At 40.4% G+C, this 19,433-nt stretch overlaps 1 protein-coding gene across 1 annotated transcript; it reads right to left on the reverse strand.

The window, feature by feature from the left end:
• Window positions 1-1,651: 1,651 nt before the first annotated feature.
• casc3 (casc3 exon junction complex subunit) lies at window positions 1,652-18,921 on the reverse strand. The gene is made up of 12 exons (XM_088069068.1): window positions 18,704-18,921; window positions 14,876-14,900; window positions 14,579-14,634; window positions 13,425-13,652; window positions 12,799-12,947; window positions 11,984-12,157; window positions 10,828-11,846; window positions 8,604-8,777; window positions 7,512-7,610; window positions 7,252-7,418; window positions 6,686-6,895; window positions 1,652-6,571 (listed from the first exon to the last, which is right to left on the reverse strand). Exons 1-11 carry the CDS (start codon window positions 18,884-18,886, stop codon window positions 6,749-6,751), a joined length of 2,421 nt encoding a protein of 806 aa, XP_087925194.1. The 5' UTR covers window positions 18,887-18,921; the 3' UTR covers window positions 1,652-6,571; window positions 6,686-6,748.
• Between the last annotated feature and the right edge of the window lie 512 nt (window positions 18,922-19,433).

Consider the following 19,433-nt stretch of genomic DNA (forward strand, 5'->3'; position numbering starts at 1 on the left):
TTGACTTTTTCCCCTTTTTTTATAATATCTAATAATCCTAATAATCTATAACTATAAATCTGTTATATAATATATGCTTTTCTGCAACGGATCGTTCTTCATAATGAGTACTTCTATTTTTTTTTAAATTAGGCATGTATTTTGATGCTGCAAATTTTTTGTTTATTATTAAACTTTAAAAAAAGAAGAAAAAGAATGCAAATATGAAGATACATGGTAAAAAGAAAGGATGCACCAAGAGGGAAAGAGTAAGTGAAAAAAGAAATTAACAAATCTAAAAAGAAAGAAAATTTAAAAAAAAAAAAAAAGAAAAGTAAGGAAATCAGATATGAAAACTTAAAGAGAATTAAAGAAAAAAGAGAAGAAAAAATGGAGACAAAAAAGTCAAAAGACGAAGGAGGTAGAAAGAGCCAAGAAAGACAGAAAAATGTCAGAGAGAAATTAAAGAAGAGTGAGAAATATGTGTGCGTGTGTATGTGTGTGTGCATGCGTGTGTGTGTGTGTGAGAGAAACGCTGGGGTATGAATGGTCAAGTGGCTGTTACATCATCAATAATGAGCCAATTAGGAGGCACAAGGCTCCACTTCAAGTTCTGAAACCAACAGTTACATCATCATGTCTACACTCAGCTGTCAAAGGCCTCATCATGAGCTCATCACCATGGTTACTGCAGGGCATGTGACCAATAGGCAACCTATTAAAGGGATAAAAAGGACAACGTGCAGAGTGAGCTTTAAATAAAGGTTTCTGTGTTTGAATGATGCTCCCTGAGTCTGTAAGGCTGTAGTCACAGGGGCTTCAGGCGGTTAAAGGGTTAAAGTCAGACAAAATGAGCGGTATGCTCCTTTAACAGCTGAGCCTCCCTTTGTGTGGAGCAGCTGCTGCTGAATATTCATGAGGAGGAGACACCGTCTGCGCTCTGATTGGCTGACAGAGCCTGTCACTCACATGGTTTACATAATAAGCTCCCCTCCCCCCACAGGCTCTGAATATTCATGTTAACGGTCAGAGCAGGTGTGTGTGTGTGTGTGTGTGTGTGTGTGTGTGTGTGTAAAAATAAATAGATTTTTATGAGTGAATAAATAGCACAAAAGATGAAGAACGAGGGAAAGAATGAACAAAAGGTTAACAAAAGGCAAGAAAACCAGAAAAAAAAGAAAAAGTCAAAAGATAAAGATAAAAAAACAAAACAGGAAAAGAGAAAAAGTGAAAGATGGAGAAAAAGAAAGAGAGAAGAGAAAGAAGGAAAGTAAAAACAAAAGAAAGAACAAAAGAATGAAAGGTAAAGACAGGAGAAAGCGAAAGAACGGGAAAGAGTGAAAGAAAGAGAAAGAGAAGGAAAGAACAAAATAAAGAAATGGAAAGAAAGAGAAAGAGGGAGTAAGAAAGAACAAAAGACTGAAAGAAAAAAGAGAAAGATGGTTGGAAAGAGAAATGAACAAAAGAAAGTAAGACAAAGAAAAAGAAAATAAGAGAAAGAACAAAAAAAAAGGGAATGAAAGAGTGAATGAAAGAAATAAAATGAGAAAGATGGGGATAAAAAGAAAGCGAAGAAAAGAGAATGGAGAAAAACAGGAAGAACAAAGAAAACAAATACAAGAAGGAAAAAACAGAAAGAAAGAACATTTTCAGAGTTGAGCAGAAACACATGAAGAGTTTTCTTCTGGTCTTTATTGATCCTCTGTGTGGACGACAACGTTCTCCACAGACAAACAGAAACTAAACCATCGATGCAGTAATTATCATCATCATCATCGAACACTGAAACAAACAAACAAACAAACAAACAAACAGGCCCTGGCGTCACAGTGAACACAGTCTGATCAGCTCGGGTCAAACAGTCAACAGAGAAGTCTTTAAACCGGGCAGCAGAGTCCGAACACGTTCCACTCGGACATGAAAATTATTCGGTTAGACCACAACGAGTCATCCTTTAACGGTTTCTACCATCAATAACATCTATATTAATCAACCGATAAATTAATTAAAGTCACTCCCCCGAGTTGGAAGCTGTCGACATGAACAGGTTTCACCCTTAGAGAAGGTCGCCAAGATGGATCCAGGACGCCACATAGCCACGCGTAACCCCCGAAAAACACGGCCATCCCAGAGCTTTCACCTCACAAATTAGAAAACTGCGGATTTGCAGACACAAATACTGACTCAGGATGTAATTTATTTATCTCGTCTTACTTTTTTTGTAATTTGAAAATCAAAGCACCTGCTTAGAAGTTCTCGCTGCAATAAAGCAGAATACTGGTGGTCATTTTGTTCAAAATAAAACTTTATAGGAATTCTGTTAAAATTTGAAGAAAATGAAATAAATCGTGTCACTGCTGAGCTCACAGTTTAGAAACAGTAGTTCTTCAAAACGACATACATCCGTTTTTTTCATTTTTATTTTGTCATTAATGAGCTTCCATATTTACCTGTTAATTATAGATTTTCATTATAAATCAGGCTGAGTGACTTAAATACCATAAATCATTTTGTTTATAACTTAAGTATGCTTTTAATTTGACATCAAACAAACCACAAACATATTCTTTAACTTTCATGTCAAATAAATTGCTGGAAGATGAAGAGAAAAATACACTTTTATTTCTCGTTTTTTTTAATCTCTGAAAATGTGTTTTTCGCTGCGGGACAAACAAACGATAAAGAGTTAATAGTTTCTTTCTTATAAAGTGGTTTCTTCAGTGACTAAACAAAGAAATCAGGCAGGAGGTCAACATTTCACTCCAGCTCTTACTAATAAAAAAAGAAGTATTAAAATTAAACATTTCAAAAAAGGAAAAGAATAGAAAACAAATCAAAGCTAAAGCCACACAGCTCCTTTGTCGTCCCTCTAAATTCTATCCACCGTTAACATTCGAGGTCCCTGCCGATGCGCTCTGAATCAGATCCGACTCTTCTGTCGCACTAGTAGTATCATTAGAATACGTTTTCTGCTCTATTTCATCTGTTCAAGCTTCTATATACACATTTAGATTTCTATGTACAGCAACGAGAAACGCCTCCACCCAGCAGCAGCTTCAACCAGACGCACGGCCAACTTCTGTGCAACATTTGTGTCGTTCTATTTCACTTTCTGCCAACGTAAAAATTCTGTCGGGAAATTAAGAAAAAGTACGTTCAGGTGAGCGGATGAACTGGAATTTAAAGGGGAAATACACTGATTTTATATGTGAAAGAAATACCCACAAAATGACCCCTTATATATCAATTATTCACGTTGTAAAATTAATTTATTAATCAATTAATATACTAAAGTAATCTTTTTAAAAGAGTACTTAACCTCCAAAATTATTATTTGTATATCCATGTGCATCCATCCACTGCATGTTACCTTGAATTCCCAAAGAAAACTATGTTTCACAACTGTCTCTACGGTGAACCAGGAATCCAAAACAGGAGAACATTTTTGTAAATTGAAGTAAACGAGGAGCACGTTTAACGACAGCAAAACTGTATCACAATATCTCTTTACAAACTCTCACACAACTCATGCAGTATAACCCAACCTTCCAAAACACGCTGCCTCGCTGTCACTCCTCTCTGACCGGGACTCAAAATGAACAGATAAGTTTAACTTTTAGTTTGATTTCTGGATTCTTCGTTCACTGGAGGCATGCGAGAAAAACAGTGTTCTTCAAGGATTTAAGGTAACAAGTCATGAAGAACTGTTACATGAATTATCATTCTGTGGCTGAAGTATTCCTTTAGAGTTTATTTTAACAGTCACATTATGTATTCTGTTAGATTATTGTTTTGTTTGTATCATTTCACTTATTTGAATGGGACGAGAAATGAACAGATAAGTTTAAGTTCTACTTGTGTTTTTTTGGATTCTTCGTTGACAGGACGCACGTCAGAAGAACAGTGTTCTGCGAGGACTGAAGGTAACACGTCATGAATAACCGATACATAAATGGTCATTTTGTGGGTGATGTATTTCTTTGAAGTTTAACTTAATAATCACATTATGTCTTCTGTTAAATTATTTTTTTGTTTGTATCATGCGACTTCTTATGCTGCATTCACACGGAATTAGGCAGACACACAACACCTTCTGGACATTACTGAAAAAACAAATTAAATGTGCAATGGAAGGGCAGGACAGCAAAACGAAACATGTATGATTATATGTTTCAATGGTGATGCCATAGTGTTTATGAAATACAAACTATTTTTTGCTAATTATGTTATTTAATTTTTTTATTATGTCCAGTAATTATGCAGCTTGCCTGTACTTCTCCTTTTTTGAAAGGGCAATGTAACAGCCTTTTTTTTTTTTTTTTTAAATATCTAAACTTTGAATGTTAATGGTCTCATCTGCTAAAATGATATCTGTTAACCGGCTACAGGATTCCATGTGAACACGGTAATAGCCTAGCAGTCAAATTGGTTACGTCAAAGACGAGCACAGGGTGTGATTGGATGTTGTCATGGCAGCATTCACCATAAACAAACAAGAATAAAACTATGTTCCTAAACTGGGTGATAGATCTAACTAATCAGATCTAACTAATTTGAATATTTATTTGATATAATAATCCAATTCGCGGGTCAACAAGTAACATAGCTGATAGCTGAAACACACTATTGATGAAACTTTATGAACACCCGCTGCAGTTTACAGGACGGTTGTGACTTCAGGTGTGTTGCTGCTTAATACGCAGTGAATCTGTGAGTCACATGTACAAGAGGACAGACTGCAAACAGACTCTGACACTGATCTGAGCTCTGTTTGTTGACAAGGATTCATCTCTGTTTAACAACAGTGTTCGGACTTCACTTTGTTCAGTGTCGCTACCTGCTGGGGAGCTAACGCTAACAGCTATCAGACTGATGTCAAGAAGAGTTAATGTGCAGACTTCTGCTCTGTCTGTGCTGACAGTGATCGCTAATCTACACGTCACTGCTTTATTTAGTTAAAGTGTCTAACAGTGGTGGGTGTCGCTAACAGTGTGTATTTCTTAAATATGCTTGCAGACAAAACATTATAAAATATTGGATTTTTTAAATCATGCGTCAGTCTGATTACGGGGGGGATAAAAATTAAAAGCTTGAAAATTCGATCGGCCAGCCTAATCCACAGATAGTAAATTGTGAATAATTTCTATATTTTTTATGAAGGAGAAATGACAGCACACCTCTTATGATCTCTAAACTGTTCAATGACGTAAAAAAAAAATGGTGCATAAAGAGTCTCAAGATCAAAACTGCTTTCAGACGTATTTAACCCATTGAAACCTGAGCAAATTTCTTTTGAAAACAAGGGGAAAAAAGGCAATGAGAAGCCTGGAAAGAAATTTTCCACAAATTGCAGGAAATAAATACATAAAAAAAAAAATAGCAGAATATATTTTCAATTCTTTTGCAGAAGTATTATTTTATTATTTTCTAGTCTTGTTTGGGTTGTTTGTTTATACTTTCTTTGAATTTTCAAATTTTTTGAAATAATTGTCTTGTACTTTTGACTTATTTGTTGTTGGTTAATTTGATCTTTTTTTGCTCATTGCCTTTTTTTTCCATGTTTTTGAAAGAAATACAGTCAATTTGCTTGGGTTTCAAATGGTTAACATTCTCATCGGTTATCTGACATTTTGTGGACTGAAGCTGCAGCCTGTCGAGCGCAGAATGACCGAGCATGTAATCTGAATGAAGATGACATGCAGCACCACTGACATCTGAAAGTCTGTTTTAGCAACAAACACAGATTTTCAAGTGTAAGAACTGTCTGTCTGTCTGTCTGTCTGACTGTGTGGAGGAAAAAAAACACATCCAAATCTAACAAACTCCAGGCAGCTGTAACATGACGGTAACATCTGGAGGTTTTCAGGAAGCACAGTGTCAGCTGTGACATCACACCGAGAGCTGCATTCAAACTATATACAACCGATTCTCACAAACATCCCTCCAACTGCACATAAAATCTGTTTTACTTTAGTTAGCTTCTTTTTTATATCTTTTAAATCTTTCTGTAGTAACGATGAAAAATGACAAACTAATACCTGTTTTCCTATTAGAACAAAACACTACAGTGTGAAGTAAATAGATGAGCTGATAAAGAAACCATTTATATTGCCTGCCAGCTGCTGTTTTCAGGATTCAATTCAACTCCTGTAACAACAGCAAACTTAACCGTGTGAAAAAAAAAAACAACACAAAAAAAAACTTCAGCACTTTCACAACTCTGATCCCAACGTTTAGAGCTCGACTGCGTCCGTCCAACTCGGTGTGACGTTAAATGCTTCTAAAGGGTTTGAACTCATCAGTTCGACATGTAGACATTTCAGCTTTGTTGTTGCTCAAAGACACATTGGTGGGATCAAACCTGCAACTGCAGAGTTACAGAACAGTCTGACATGTCGCCTCGCTGCTACAGGGTCGAAAACAAAGAGGTGAAATTTTAAAAAAAGGGGGAAAAGTCATATTCCACCAGTGATGCTGTGGGTTCCCCTGCAGAGTCCGTCTTCACCTCCGTGCACCCGTCCCTCCCTCCCTGGATAACGTTGGTGGTTGCTGTTGGAGACCACAGCTCCTCACTGACCCTCCCATCCCGCTCCTACACACAGATCAAAAGGAAATCCTTAACTTTGGCCAAGCTGATGAAAGTGCAAGATTCCCCCGTGAGATGTAGTGGAGCAGAAGTACAAAGATGAAGAGGTGGCGTGCTCACCTGTAGTTTTTGGATCAGAGTGAGGCTGAGACTGGGTGGCGGGGAGGGGTGAGGGGAGCGGGGTCACTCTGACGCAAAGTGCACCTCCGGAGGGGGGGGCTTGACAGTAACGGGCTGGGATGTGCGGCGGGGAGGTGAAGGCTTGGGCTGAGCTTGCTGCTGCATTGTGTCGTAATATGTCACACCTCCGTAGGTCACCTGGGCCTGACCCTGACACGCAGACACAGAGTTTTAATTTCAAATCCCATTAAACATTATTATCCACAGGAAATGCAATTGTTAATGACAGAACGTACCGTTATTTCTGTAAATATGAAAAATAATTGTATTTAAAATACATCCAAAATACATTCATAATTTAATGTATTTTACCAATCAACTGTTCTTGCTTTCATTCTATACACAGCGTCTGAAACTAGGATTGATAGTTAAATATACCAAACCTTTAACTCGGTGAGTTAATCTCACATGGACACGTGACTTGCACAGTTGAACCCTGACAGTCTGAAGTCTGTATTATGGGCTTTAAATGATCAGTGTGACAGTGGAGGAGCTCGAGTGTCTACCTGTGGACTTGGGTACATGGTGGGGTAAGGAAAGGTCATGACGCCTGGCGGAGGGTAGAAAGGCGGCGGCAGCAGCTGCTGTGGTTGCCCCGGCGACAGAGAAACAGCTGGACCTCCATAGAGGGCGGGGTTTGCGATCGGGCCGCCTGATTGGTGGGGATGGAGACCTTGAGGAGGAGACAAACAGATGAGTGCAAGTCAAAAATCTGCAACTTCATCCTTAAAAACAAGTAAGGGAAAAAAAAACAAACTCCACTGACCAGGATGTGGGATGTGCATCTCAGGCTGGACCAGCATGCCTTGTGGCGGGATGGGGGCGGGTCCGTCCCCGTGGGCATAGATTGGTCCCTGGTACGACACTGTGAGGCAGAAGGAGGTTAATCATGGTGATCATGACCAGTGATTCTACACAACTAACTTTCAGAGCAAAATATTGTATTTTTACTCCTCTTCATTTACGCAAATTAGATCCATTTTATGCACAACATACTGTATTATAATCAAGCCCACATTTCACTGCTACTTGAACACATTACCTGGCAATTCTACATAAGGACTTTGAAAAAATGTATTTTTTTTTAACACAAGACTATTTTTTAGAATCTAAATACATCTTCCATCACTGATCAGGGTCCATATTTGTTCAACATCTGAGTACCCAAACAGGAATTAGAGTAAAAGATCAACTGGGAAGGAGGATGTTTGGATCAGTTTTTATACACGCTGATTTTCAGCAGGAATCTGTGAATGAAAGAATAAATACATGCTTTGCATGAATGTTATATATTTTCCATGACTTCTTAATTTATCCAAGGAGCTGAAGAAAGTCTTCTTCATTAAAGCATAATATAGTTGATTTGTGAGAAAATCCTCAATGTCACCAAGCTGAATTTTTCCTACAGTTGTAAAAAAAAACATCATTAGAAACCAACAACTGTTTATGTGACAGTGATGCTTGATGTGTACTGCCCCCTGCTGGTGAGCAGGGTGAAGTGCTACACTGACTGAAGAGTTTGAGTGTCTATTAGACACAAAAACAGGTTTTTGATGCTTTTCAGAAACATGACTGAACAAAACCACAAAGTCTCTAGTTTATTTTCAGGACGGAATGTCACCAGAGCTGAATAGTTTGATTATCGATTGAAAGTTAAATCAGATAATGATTGCATAAAGTGTTTCTGATTAATGTATTTTCCTCTTATTCAACAAGCAGGAACGACTGCAAATATATATCTTTTTGTATTTCTGAACCTCTGGATGGTCAGCTGTTTGAGCTGAAACGTAAACGCTGCTCACTGATCCCTCTGCACCTGATATCCAGACTGTTATGTTAAACCACGTTATCATCTTACTGGGTTCGTAGTAGTGTCCCTCCATCACTCCCAGGTGCATGGGCGGTGCAGGCTCGGGTACAGCTCTTTGACGTTGGGACGAGTAGCGTTTGGCCCGATTGGAGCCGACGCCCATGTCCTCCATGCTGGAGAACTGGGGCGGGCCGCCGGGGATGTGCATGGTGTTCGGGAGTCCTGTGGACAGAGATGTGAATTAGTTTGATTTTTCTGGGACACAGAGAACCTGTGTTTACACTCGGGCACTGTGTTGCAATTCAACATGCTGAATCGACTGAAAAAGTAAGTCAATGAGGGCAAATGGTGTGGGACCCGCCGCAGCAACAAGGGCAATAGATGCTCACCGCCTGCCTATCATTGACCAACGGCCGACCACTGGCTTGGTGTGTCAGGGCCTTTGGATGAAGACGGTGTTTTGGTGTTGCTCCACTGTTTGGAGGGTCCAGAGATATATGCTAATATTTTTAAGCACTGGCCCCACTGCACACCAAGCCCCTAAACTACATTTCTGATTGCCCAAATGTAAACTGATATAAAAACGCCCTCAACTCTGACACCTCAATAAATTAAGATATAACGAGATATAAGACACAACAGAAAGAAAATATCTTTGTAAAACACTAATGTTGCTTGGTACATGTTGTCTTTGACACATTAAATTCATTATTGACGCAGCCAGGGATGCACCCAGTTATAATCCCGAATAATGCTACATTGTCAACAACAAATCTGTGTACAAAGCATACAAATATTTTGCAGCTTTACTTATTTTGAAAGTATTTCTCATGCCACAGAAATCGCTGAGTGAAAGTTATTATCATAGTACTGTCATTGTTTGTGTTCTGGACTGAGCACAGACCTCACAATTGGCTCGCCCGCCTGCACTCATCCACAGCTCTCTGGAGCACTGTGTGTCGCTGTTGCCAGGCAGCACCAAGATCCTTGGGGGCCACCAGCAGATAATAATCTTGTATTTTTAGGTTCATAAAATGTACCCGAATTCACAAAAATGATGGATTTTACCCCAGACATTCCTGTTATTCTACGTTACGTCTGCTATGACAGCAGACACTGTAAAAGCGTGACTCATTTTGATGATGACTTGATGATGCTGTACCCTCCAGAGGACATGCCATGATTTTTTCTTCCTGATAATGCTACATCATGATAAAGTGATCCTGCCACAAATAAGACACTACATTGCACTATAATGATGCAATAATGTCCTGACAATGTTTTACTGTCAAGGGGGCACACCATGTGGAAAAAAATACCTTGCTGGCAGCTGTGTTAAAAATAAGATATCTTGCACAGGAAAAGACAGCTGCTCTATTAGCTTGGCTAGCTGTTAGCTCCTCAACCACACCACAGAACTCTGCTGTCCACCAGCAGCTAACAGCTCACTACCTCTCCTCTCAGTGATAACAGCATGAATATGCGCTCCTTTGTAACCTTTAATTCAGTCTGTCATTTGCTATAGTGATAGTTATACAAACATCCTTTACATAAATAAGAAAAAATCCATTTGTTACAAGATGTTTGGGAAAGATCGTCACCTGTGACAACGGTACACTGTTAGTTTCCAGCAAAATATTAAACTAAAAGACAAATGAATTGGGATGCTTGTGGAACTCTAACATTGTGTTAGTGAGGGCTTGCAGTTTAAGGCCTTTTTTAAATTATCTTACCTTTATTTAGTTCTCAAAGAGACACACGGATTCATCTTTAGGAGAAACCACAAAACTTTGGGTGATATTTGGTGGCCACACGCCATTGGGCCATGATAAATCTGGAACCATGGGATGTGTGAATGGAAATCCAATGCTCATTCAACAGCATTTTAAAGCTGTAAAAAACAACCTGCATTCAGTTTTTTCACTTGCAGAGGCTAAGAGATGCTTTCCTGTACAATAGGCTTTTGCCTTTTGGGGTTGTATTTAAGTTGCCAGTGGACAAAATGCTACCTCAGCACCCAGCGGGAAGGTTGTGTTTGTCTTTGACACTTGCCCTACTGTCTGTTCAGAACAATGGAATAGAAACAGATCCTAGGTCTTTATTCCACTGTTTAAAACTGGCATTGAAGTGAGACTCCCATGACACCTCTAATTATGAGTATAGGATTAAATTCAGTGAAAAAGACTGATTGAAGATGATAATCAGAGAAGAAAGCTTTGAAGCAGATGTGTATCTCAGTGTGAGTTAAAATGTAAAGATGGTCTCCACTCACCTCTCATCTCAGACCGCATGTAGGATGACGGGCTCTGACTCCAGCTCTGTCCTACCAGACTGAGTCGAGCCACGTCCTGGTCCAGCTCTGTGATTCCTCCTCCTCCTCCTCCTCCGCCTCCTCCGCCTCCTCCGCCTCCTCCACCGCTGCCACCTGCCTGAGTCGGCCCATCGCCTGCTCCCGCCCAGCTCTTACCCCCTACACTGCCTGGGGAGGAGGCGTTCCCTCCGGCTGCTGACTCCTCCATGGACGGCTGTTTGCTGCCCAGGTCAGCGGGCCGAGAGCGAGTCCTGCGAGCCAGAGAGTACGATTTACGCTCCACCGGCCGCTCGGTGGGAGGAGAGGCTTCCCGATTGGTCGCTGATGACTGTAGGGAGGGGTCAGAGGCGGATGAGGAAACAACAGATGCGGGCGCAGATCTGTCTGTGCTCCCTCGCTGTTCCTGCTGCTGCTGCTGCTGCTGCTGCTGCTGCTGCTGCTGCTGCTGTCGTCTCGGCGAGGCAGACTGGTAATTGCCTGGCTGTGATGATGCCGCCGTCGTTACGACACTTAGGTCCTGTTCCCTAACACCTCCTTGGATGACTGTAATATCCTCAATGACCACTGAGGGTCCCCTTCCCCCACCACCACCACCACCACCACAACCACCACCACGTCCACCCCTGCCGACCCCACCCCTGTCTCCTGCGGGGTCAAGCTGAGCCTTAGGGCCCTGTCGTTCTCTGGGGTGCATCTGAGGTGCGTTTGATTCATTATTCCTGTACTGGGACTGAGGCGGGTGGTGCATCTGGTTCTGGTGGGATGGTCTGCTGCGAGAGGGAGGCGGTCTGGAGGGATTGCTGCTGCGCTGAGTGGAGGACAGTGGGAGAGCGGAGGGGGATGTAGATGAGGGGTGGTTGGATGAAGGTGGGGTTCCTCCTCTGTTCGGACCTCCTCCTCCGCCACTGTGCCAGGATCGGACCGGTCGCTCTCCTCCTCCATCTCTCCAACGTTTGTCTCGGCTTGGAGACGTATTTTGTCTGCAGGGAAACACGGAGACGTTCACATTAAACAGAATGAACTCACCCAGGTGAAAGTGGCTTAAATGAGATGCCAAACAACATCAACTCCTTTCTTTTCTCTACATATTATTATTTTTGGTTAAGTCTGTGCTCACCTCGGCCTGCGCTGCCGGTACGGTCGATCTCCAGAGCCACCGCCGTTTCTGATGTCATAGCCATAGATGGCGATGAGCTCCTCGCGGCTCTTGGGCGCCTGCTCCTCCTCCCTGAACTTGTCGTGTTCCCAGCGACCCTCGTCCTTCCACAGCTTCCTGTTTCGTCCTTTAGGTCTGAGAGGACACAGACAGGGAGACATGATGATTTTAAGCTTCATTTCAATGAAAACCTTCTCTTTCCTGCTCACTTCATGGTTACCAGACATTTCAGCTGTTAAGTGGTATCAATGAATATTGAAAAATACATGTTTGATATTATAATTGCTATATTTGACATTATACTGCTCAAAGAAGTCACATAATTGCCTTGTTAGCATTGGTTATACTCATCCTTATATACTGATTATACTCATTCTTAGAAAACCACAATGTGGCCACTATACATACAATGAGACAAAAACAACTGTTTAATCTCTCAATGAAAAAGAATTTGCAGTCAAATTGATGTAGGCCGCTGTACTGGCAGACATCTAGTGATACAATACAGACCACAACTATGATTCAATATATACAATATTGCTATAATGTAACTACTTTGTGATGGTGGTGAAAGTAGGTGCAGTAACGATAACTGATGCTGCTGTTATTCTTTTGTAATTATTTCATCACTGCCCTGCTGCTTTAAAATTAATACTAATATTTTAAAAAGTTGTTTTATTCTGGGATACCTTACTCCCTCTTGACCACACTGAATCCAAAGAAAGGATTGAATAAAATAATGTAATTACTACTATTAATAACAAATAAAAACACACCTCTCCTCTTCCTGAGCATGTCCTCTGACGTCATGCTCAAAGAACAGACCCTTCCTCGGGATGTAGGCCGGGTTCTTTCTGTCTTCATCATCGTCGAGCTTCTGACCGGGTTTTCCTCCCACCTTCGTCTCAGGGTCGTCTGTAGACTCCTGCGTGTGTGAGGTTAACAGTTACAATAGAAACTGACAATGTTGGTACAAACTGTTCAGCTGTAACTATGGCTACAAACGCACAGACAAATGTTCAGTACAGCACCATTTCACTTGAATTAAAAAAGAATACAGAATATAGCCTATGAGGTGTTCAGGATTCAGCAAACTTTCTGTTGCTGCCTTAACAATGATCAAACCGAGAACTACCGCTGGCGGATGGACTAAGCTAATTCTTGTCATATTTACGGTCAAATAAACAAAAAATTAATCAACGTAACTTTCATATTTTATGGGCCCCAGATGGATTCATAGATACCGAAATTTGGCACCAACTGATTTCATGTCAGTCTGTACTTGATAGTACTGATGTAATTTGGCCGGTACACTTAAAGTACCCAGTTCAATATGCAACCCTAAATCCTAAACCTAACAAAGTCACACCTGTGGCTGTTACAGAGGTACAGTGAGTCTCACCTGTCCGTCCCCGCTCTGTCTCTCTCCGGCTAGGTTCCCTTTCTCCTCGGCCTTGCTCTCCTCTTTACTCTGTCCTCCTCCCTCCCCCTCTGCTTCCTTCTCTTCATCCTCCTCGTCCTCCACCGCCTCCTCTATCTTTGCTGGGCTGTCTGCTGCAGAGGGTTTGGGCTCACTGGCTGCTGGAGCTTCTTCATCGCTGTACTGTTCTGCCTCCTCTTCCTCAACTCCCTGAGGGAACACGGAGATATGCAATTTAACTTACACCTCCTTCACAGCCCACACACACTGTACAATAACAAAAAACATGAAGGTTCATATTACACCCACCACATTAAGATGCACAAAATCCTTTTTTTCCCCCTAAAAAAGACGAGATTCTTTCTGCGCTGTTTTCAAGGCTAATAAAAATTAGTATTCCACTAAATGACATGCAAAGGTGCATATTTTGAATAATGTGTCTAATTAAGATTTTGGAACACATTTCCCAGGCCCATTAGGGTTTGGGTCCCTTATTTTGGACCTATGAAGACCTCCACAACACTGCTCTTCCAAAGACGGGAAGTCTGAACTGTTTGTTTCCAGGAAGTGTAGGATGTACATCAGCCTTTACCCTTTGAACCTGGATTGATGATCGTTTTCTAGTGCATCTAAGACACCATTCACTAGTATTTAAACCTTTGGAATCTGAAAGAAATGGTTTGATTTCTTAAAAACCCTGGGGAAAAGGCAATGAGCAACTTGGCGAGAAATGTCCTTCAAAAAAAAAAAAAAAAGAGGAAATGTTAAGTTCTTATTATGAATTTAAAATAATGTTACCATAAATAAATAGTTACATTCATTTAATTTTTAACAATTTTTGTTTTTTAAAAAGATTAATCCTTTATGCTTATTTTCACTTTTTTTGTTTGTTTTTTTTCATTTGGGGGGGATTATTTTGGGGATAATTTAACTGTTGCTTACTTTACTTCTTGTAACTTTTGAATAATAACATGCTAACTTCTGGGCTATTTCTACAGTTGCTCACTGCTTTCCCATGTTTTTTCAAAGAAATTAAGCTAATACACTCTGGTTTCAAGGGGTTAACAGCAAAGATGTTGCTCTCTAATGGATGCCAGTTAAAGCAGCCTGAGTTGCTTACAGATGATGTGTTTTACCTCTGAATGGGAGCCGTTTTCCTCTGGATCAGCGCTGTCGTAGTCAGAGAGGACAGCTGGACAAAACAGACGCACTTAAAGTTATTTATATAATTTGATACATTTAACTTCTTCAGTTATTCAACAAATGGCCTGAAACCAACCAGTCATGTACAGGGAAAATATTCATTACACGCTTTGCGAGCAGGGTTATTTTTTATGTCTAATTGACTTTAAAGTTGCTGGTGCGAGCTCATTTCATTTTACAAGGTTGCAGATTGTGTGCTAGATTTTGCTAATAATTAATAAATGTCTTACCTTCTCCTACACCATCTTCACTCTCCTGCAAAGAGAAACAAAACAATCAGCATAACCATGAAATCATTTATCGCCAGGAAGCACACAATTCAATTCAATTCAATTTCTATTTTTTGGGTCATGATTCGATATTGTCCCAGTTGCCTCTATATCGAGTAGATGTCAGAAATACACAGATAATTCAATTGTTTTGGTAAAGAGCAAATTGACACCAAAATGTATTTTACCATTACAATTACAATAAACAAAGAATTAAGTATTTAAAGTACAGAGAAGTGCACAGCTGAACTTGCAGCTCAAAAGTAATAAACATAACTGTGCTGTGATTACATGGAAAACAACACTTTTAAACGGTCACAATAAGAGCTGCTAAAGAGTCTTTCTTCTCTCGCAGGACAAGAGCTTCATGGGAGGGAAGTTCACATGAGTGCATACTGATCATATTGATCATTCCTTTGGCTGCTCGGATTTCAAAGGGATTCCCCTCCTTGAAGCAAACCTTTTAAAAGTGTAGAAAAACAGCAATGTGCAAAAAGAAAAACCATTTCAATACAACAGGCTGTATTACAGGGGTGTGTTGTTTCAGGCACAGGTGAGATAATAAAAATGTGCTTCAGGAAGTCCAGTTTAAGTAACCAATCTGTGAGTTTTAAGGTTTATTTGCCACCAAAACATTGCACTGGCATTTTTGTCACAAAGGCAGTCTTTTCATCCTCCGCACCAGTTTATAGATAAAGTTTCTACTTTTTTTGCAAGGGCCTCTGCTTTGACTTTACTGTAGGTCACTGCAGTCACACTGAAAAAATAGAAGTGGTTTTTCACAAAGCGCTGTTATGTGGGGCTGTGCAATATGACAAAATATATTGTCTGATGATTAAAATGTCTATCATTTCATATTATGCTATATTGTTTATTTTGTTTCCATCATCTGATAATGCTTCGCATCCATCTGTGCAAGCGCGGGGGCCTCTATACGTGCGCATCAGTAAGCTGCTAACTCAAAGAAGAAGAACAACATAAATGTCTGCAAAACTGTGAGAACAATGAGAGCTGGAGCTCCTTACCCTCCAAGCAGAGGACGAGATCAGCCACTATATAACATAGAAGGTAAATGATGGTTATTGCCATGTTTTTGTTTAGAAATCACTGCCCAAAGAGGCCAACGCTGTTGTGTTAATGGCCTCTTTTGCTTCCGCAATGCCAGCATGCTGTCTAAAAAACTGGAGCTGCATGATTCCAGTCTTGTTTGATACTGTGTAAAAACGCAAAGGCGGCATAAAAACGGATTTCATAGCAGCTCTTTTGCATGCCCTCTGTATAGAAAAGGCTAAGACCTAACTAGGTAACACCAAAAGTATGTCAGTGTTTGATCTTTATGGCAAATTTAAACAGGAGTTTAAACTAGAGATGGTATTTATTCTACAAAGACAGCATCTACAGAAAGGCTGTCTTTAAATTCAGTGTTAGGATCACAAGTGTCACCAAAATAACTGCAAGATTTAGAGGCCTGGATAGGAGTCTGTAAACACTGCATTTACATCATGCATCATGTTTTGTTTGAATATAAGAATCAAAGCAGAACAGAGAAAATTGAAAAAGTACCACTTAACCCATCAACCAGTGTGTTACTTAATGGTTACTTCTTTAGCATAAGCAAAAAGTAACATGAAAAGATGTCTTCCTGAGTGATATTTAACTCAATTTAAGTAGCCTACTTTATGCTGCACAGCCATGGGTTTTGTATTAATGTATTTTACATGTAAAAACATGCTAAGACTTCACAAACACAATGTTATAAATTAAACTACTTAACGGTTTATAAAATTATGCCTGAATTGTGTAGTCAATCAATTATTTCAAAGGACAGAAAATTATTGTGAGGCTATTTTATTTTAAATTTAAATCGATTTTAAATCACTACATGGTTCCAGTCTCACTTATGAAAAGATTTACTGCTTTTCCTTTATATAATTGTAATACATCAGTAATTAGGGATGCAGGATAATTATCGGAACCAAAATTATCAGCCTGATAACGGGACTTATAAAATCATACCGACATTTTCGAGAACGCAATTTTTAGCTGATAAATAAAACCGATAATGATAAGCATAAATTGCTTTGAAAATCACCCATGTTGCCCATGGTTTCGCTCCGCCAGTACTACACAGTGCTTATGCTGTGCCTGACATCATACTGCTGCATCTGCTAGATCAGTCAAAAACATGTCGTCTCAGTCAGCAGTGTGGGCTTTAGGATAGGCTTCAGGTTCTACAAAAACTATTTCTTTTTTTTGAGCACAACAGTCTACCATCTATCTGCATATGTCAGTGGTTTGTCTGCAAAGTAAGCAGCGGTAGGCATTTGGTTGTAAAAAGTCTTTTATATTTTTATTGAGTGATACAATTCACAGTTACTCTAATGAAAGTCTGTCAGAAAATTTAGTTTGAAAAAATCATTTCATTTGAAGAGGCAGAACTGTTCTTGCTTTTGTTGTGTAGCTGTAGTGATGTCAGTTATATTTGTTTAGGTCAGAGCTATAATGTTAAATTCAGCTGTATTCACTACATCTCAGCCTTTCATACCTTCAGGCAATGAAAAACAAAAAAAAGAAATTATCGGTCATCGGCCATTAAAAGATGCAAATGATCAGTTATTGATATCGGCTGAAATAATCATTATCGTAAATCACTATCAGTAATAGGTTTTGGACTGCTAGTTAGACAAATATTGTGAAACTGTCACTTTGGGCTCTGGGAAATTGTGGTGACATTTCTCACCATTTTCTACAAACCAAACAATCAATTCATGGAAAAAAAAAAGCAGATTAGTCCGTAATGACTATAATGATTAATTAATAGTTCAAAATGAGCTTCACCTCGCCGAACTACAATAGTAAAACACTGCTTTTCGTGCATATGTATCAATAATGTGCTGATATTATATATCATAGTATAACAGTCACAGGGATATTTTTCTGCTTTTAACACTTGAACGACTTTTTCCTGAATGCACCTTCATACTAGCACCCAAGTTATATATTCAATGCAGAACTTTTACTTGTACTCGAGTAAATTTTAGAAGCGTTTAGCTGTTTTGATATATTTCTGAAGTAACAGGTCTGAATACTTCCTCCACTCTGCTTCAAAACAGACACTGAGCAGGGTCATTTCAGTGCGATGGTAACGTTACTGCTGGACGTGGCAGACGCACACGGCGATGCTGTAACGTTAGCATTAGCCAGGCCTTGCTAAAGTCCTAAATAAAAACCCTGAGTGCAAACACCAGGGTGGAAACACCGTCTGTCTACCTTGTTAATTACATAGAAAACGTGGAGCTTTTAATCGTTGGCTGAAAAAACTCCAGAAAGGCGAAGTGGCGGGGGGCAGCTGGTGTTATGGCCACATTTGTTGCCCCTGTTAATGCGTTCCAACTGGCGCCTTTTCGTCTCCGTTACACAACGGGGGACACTATGTTAATGAAAGTGAACAACTTGGGCCTTTAAAGCTGCAACAGCTAATTTCACACAACATGTAATTAAAGTATGTGTTTATAAACTCTCAAATTTAGACAGAAATGACGGTCAAACAGCCAATTTGTCCAACGTTTCCCTTCAAGCTAACGCCGCCTACCGAAGGGACGTCTAGCCGTTCATGTTAACGGCTCTAACGCTTTAGTTATTTGCTGATAAGTCCCACACGGTAAAATCAAACCGGAGGCAGCTCTCGGCCTCGGGAGAAAAAGTTTTCATGGCAGCGGTATCTGTCACAGCTCTCAGCCGGGAGACGGCGCCGTCAGCTCTGCAAGCTAACCAAAGCTAGCTACTCACACACTCGGACTCGCTCTTCGCCTCGGGCCGGGCCGCTGTCACCTCCGGCGGCTCGGGGTCCCTCACTCGGCCCTTGGTGGTCGCCGGGGACCCCGACCTCCCGCTGTCCGAACCCGAACCGGACTCGTCGTCGTCCTCGCTGTCCTGGGACGCGCGCCTCCTCCTTCGCCGCCGGTCCGCCATCTTAGATCTCGAATGGTTGGAACCGGAAGGACGTAAGGGATTGTGGGTAGGCGAGTTGTTCTTCTGTGGGATTGTAGCGCAGGTGGCATCCTTCAGCAGCACTACTGCCTCCACCTGGACCTAAAAGGAATACTAAGAGGCAGTGATAAATCACAACTAATGCCTTTCAAGGCACTCATCACTGCTTATTCTGCACTTTAGTATACTCACAATTTACCGGAGGCTCTCTGCTAATCGAAAACATGTTAAAAAAAACAATACACACACACACACACACACACACACACACACACCACACACACACACACACACACACACACTATAAACAAAGTTGTATGAGGGGTAGCACAGCTGCTAAATATGCTACATCTGCTCAACTCAATGCAGCTGGCTCCATTCTGAGAAAACCTCACAAAAAAACAACAGAAATGTTAACTTACAATGTTAATTTGATTATATAATAGATATTATACAGATATGATATAAGATATAATGATGCCACCAGCAGCATCATGTCCAAGCAACCAGATGGAATCTTTATAGTAGC

This window comes from Plectropomus leopardus, chromosome 18 (genome assembly GCF_026936395.1).
Source record: "Plectropomus leopardus strain MGB_pleo_1.0 chromosome 18, ASM2693639v1, whole genome shotgun sequence".
NCBI classification, from domain to species: Eukaryota; Metazoa; Chordata; class Actinopteri; order Perciformes; family Serranidae; genus Plectropomus; species Plectropomus leopardus.

What these genes read in the sequence shown, in the direction of transcription:
- casc3 (XM_088069068.1), bottom strand. Translation starts at nt 18,886, where the DNA reads ATGGCGGACCGGCGGCGAAGGAGGAGGCGCGCGTCCCAGGACAGCGAG. An exon ending in TGAAGATGGTGTAGGAGAAG is followed by an intron (nt 14,635 to 14,875) that starts GTAAGACATTTA and finishes TGTTTTGTCCAG; the next exon opens with CTGTCCTCTCTGACTACGAC. An exon ending in CATGCGGTCTGAGATGAGAG is followed by an intron (nt 8,778 to 10,827) that starts GTGAGTGGAGAC and finishes CTCTGTCCACAG; the next exon opens with GACTCCCGAACACCATGCAC.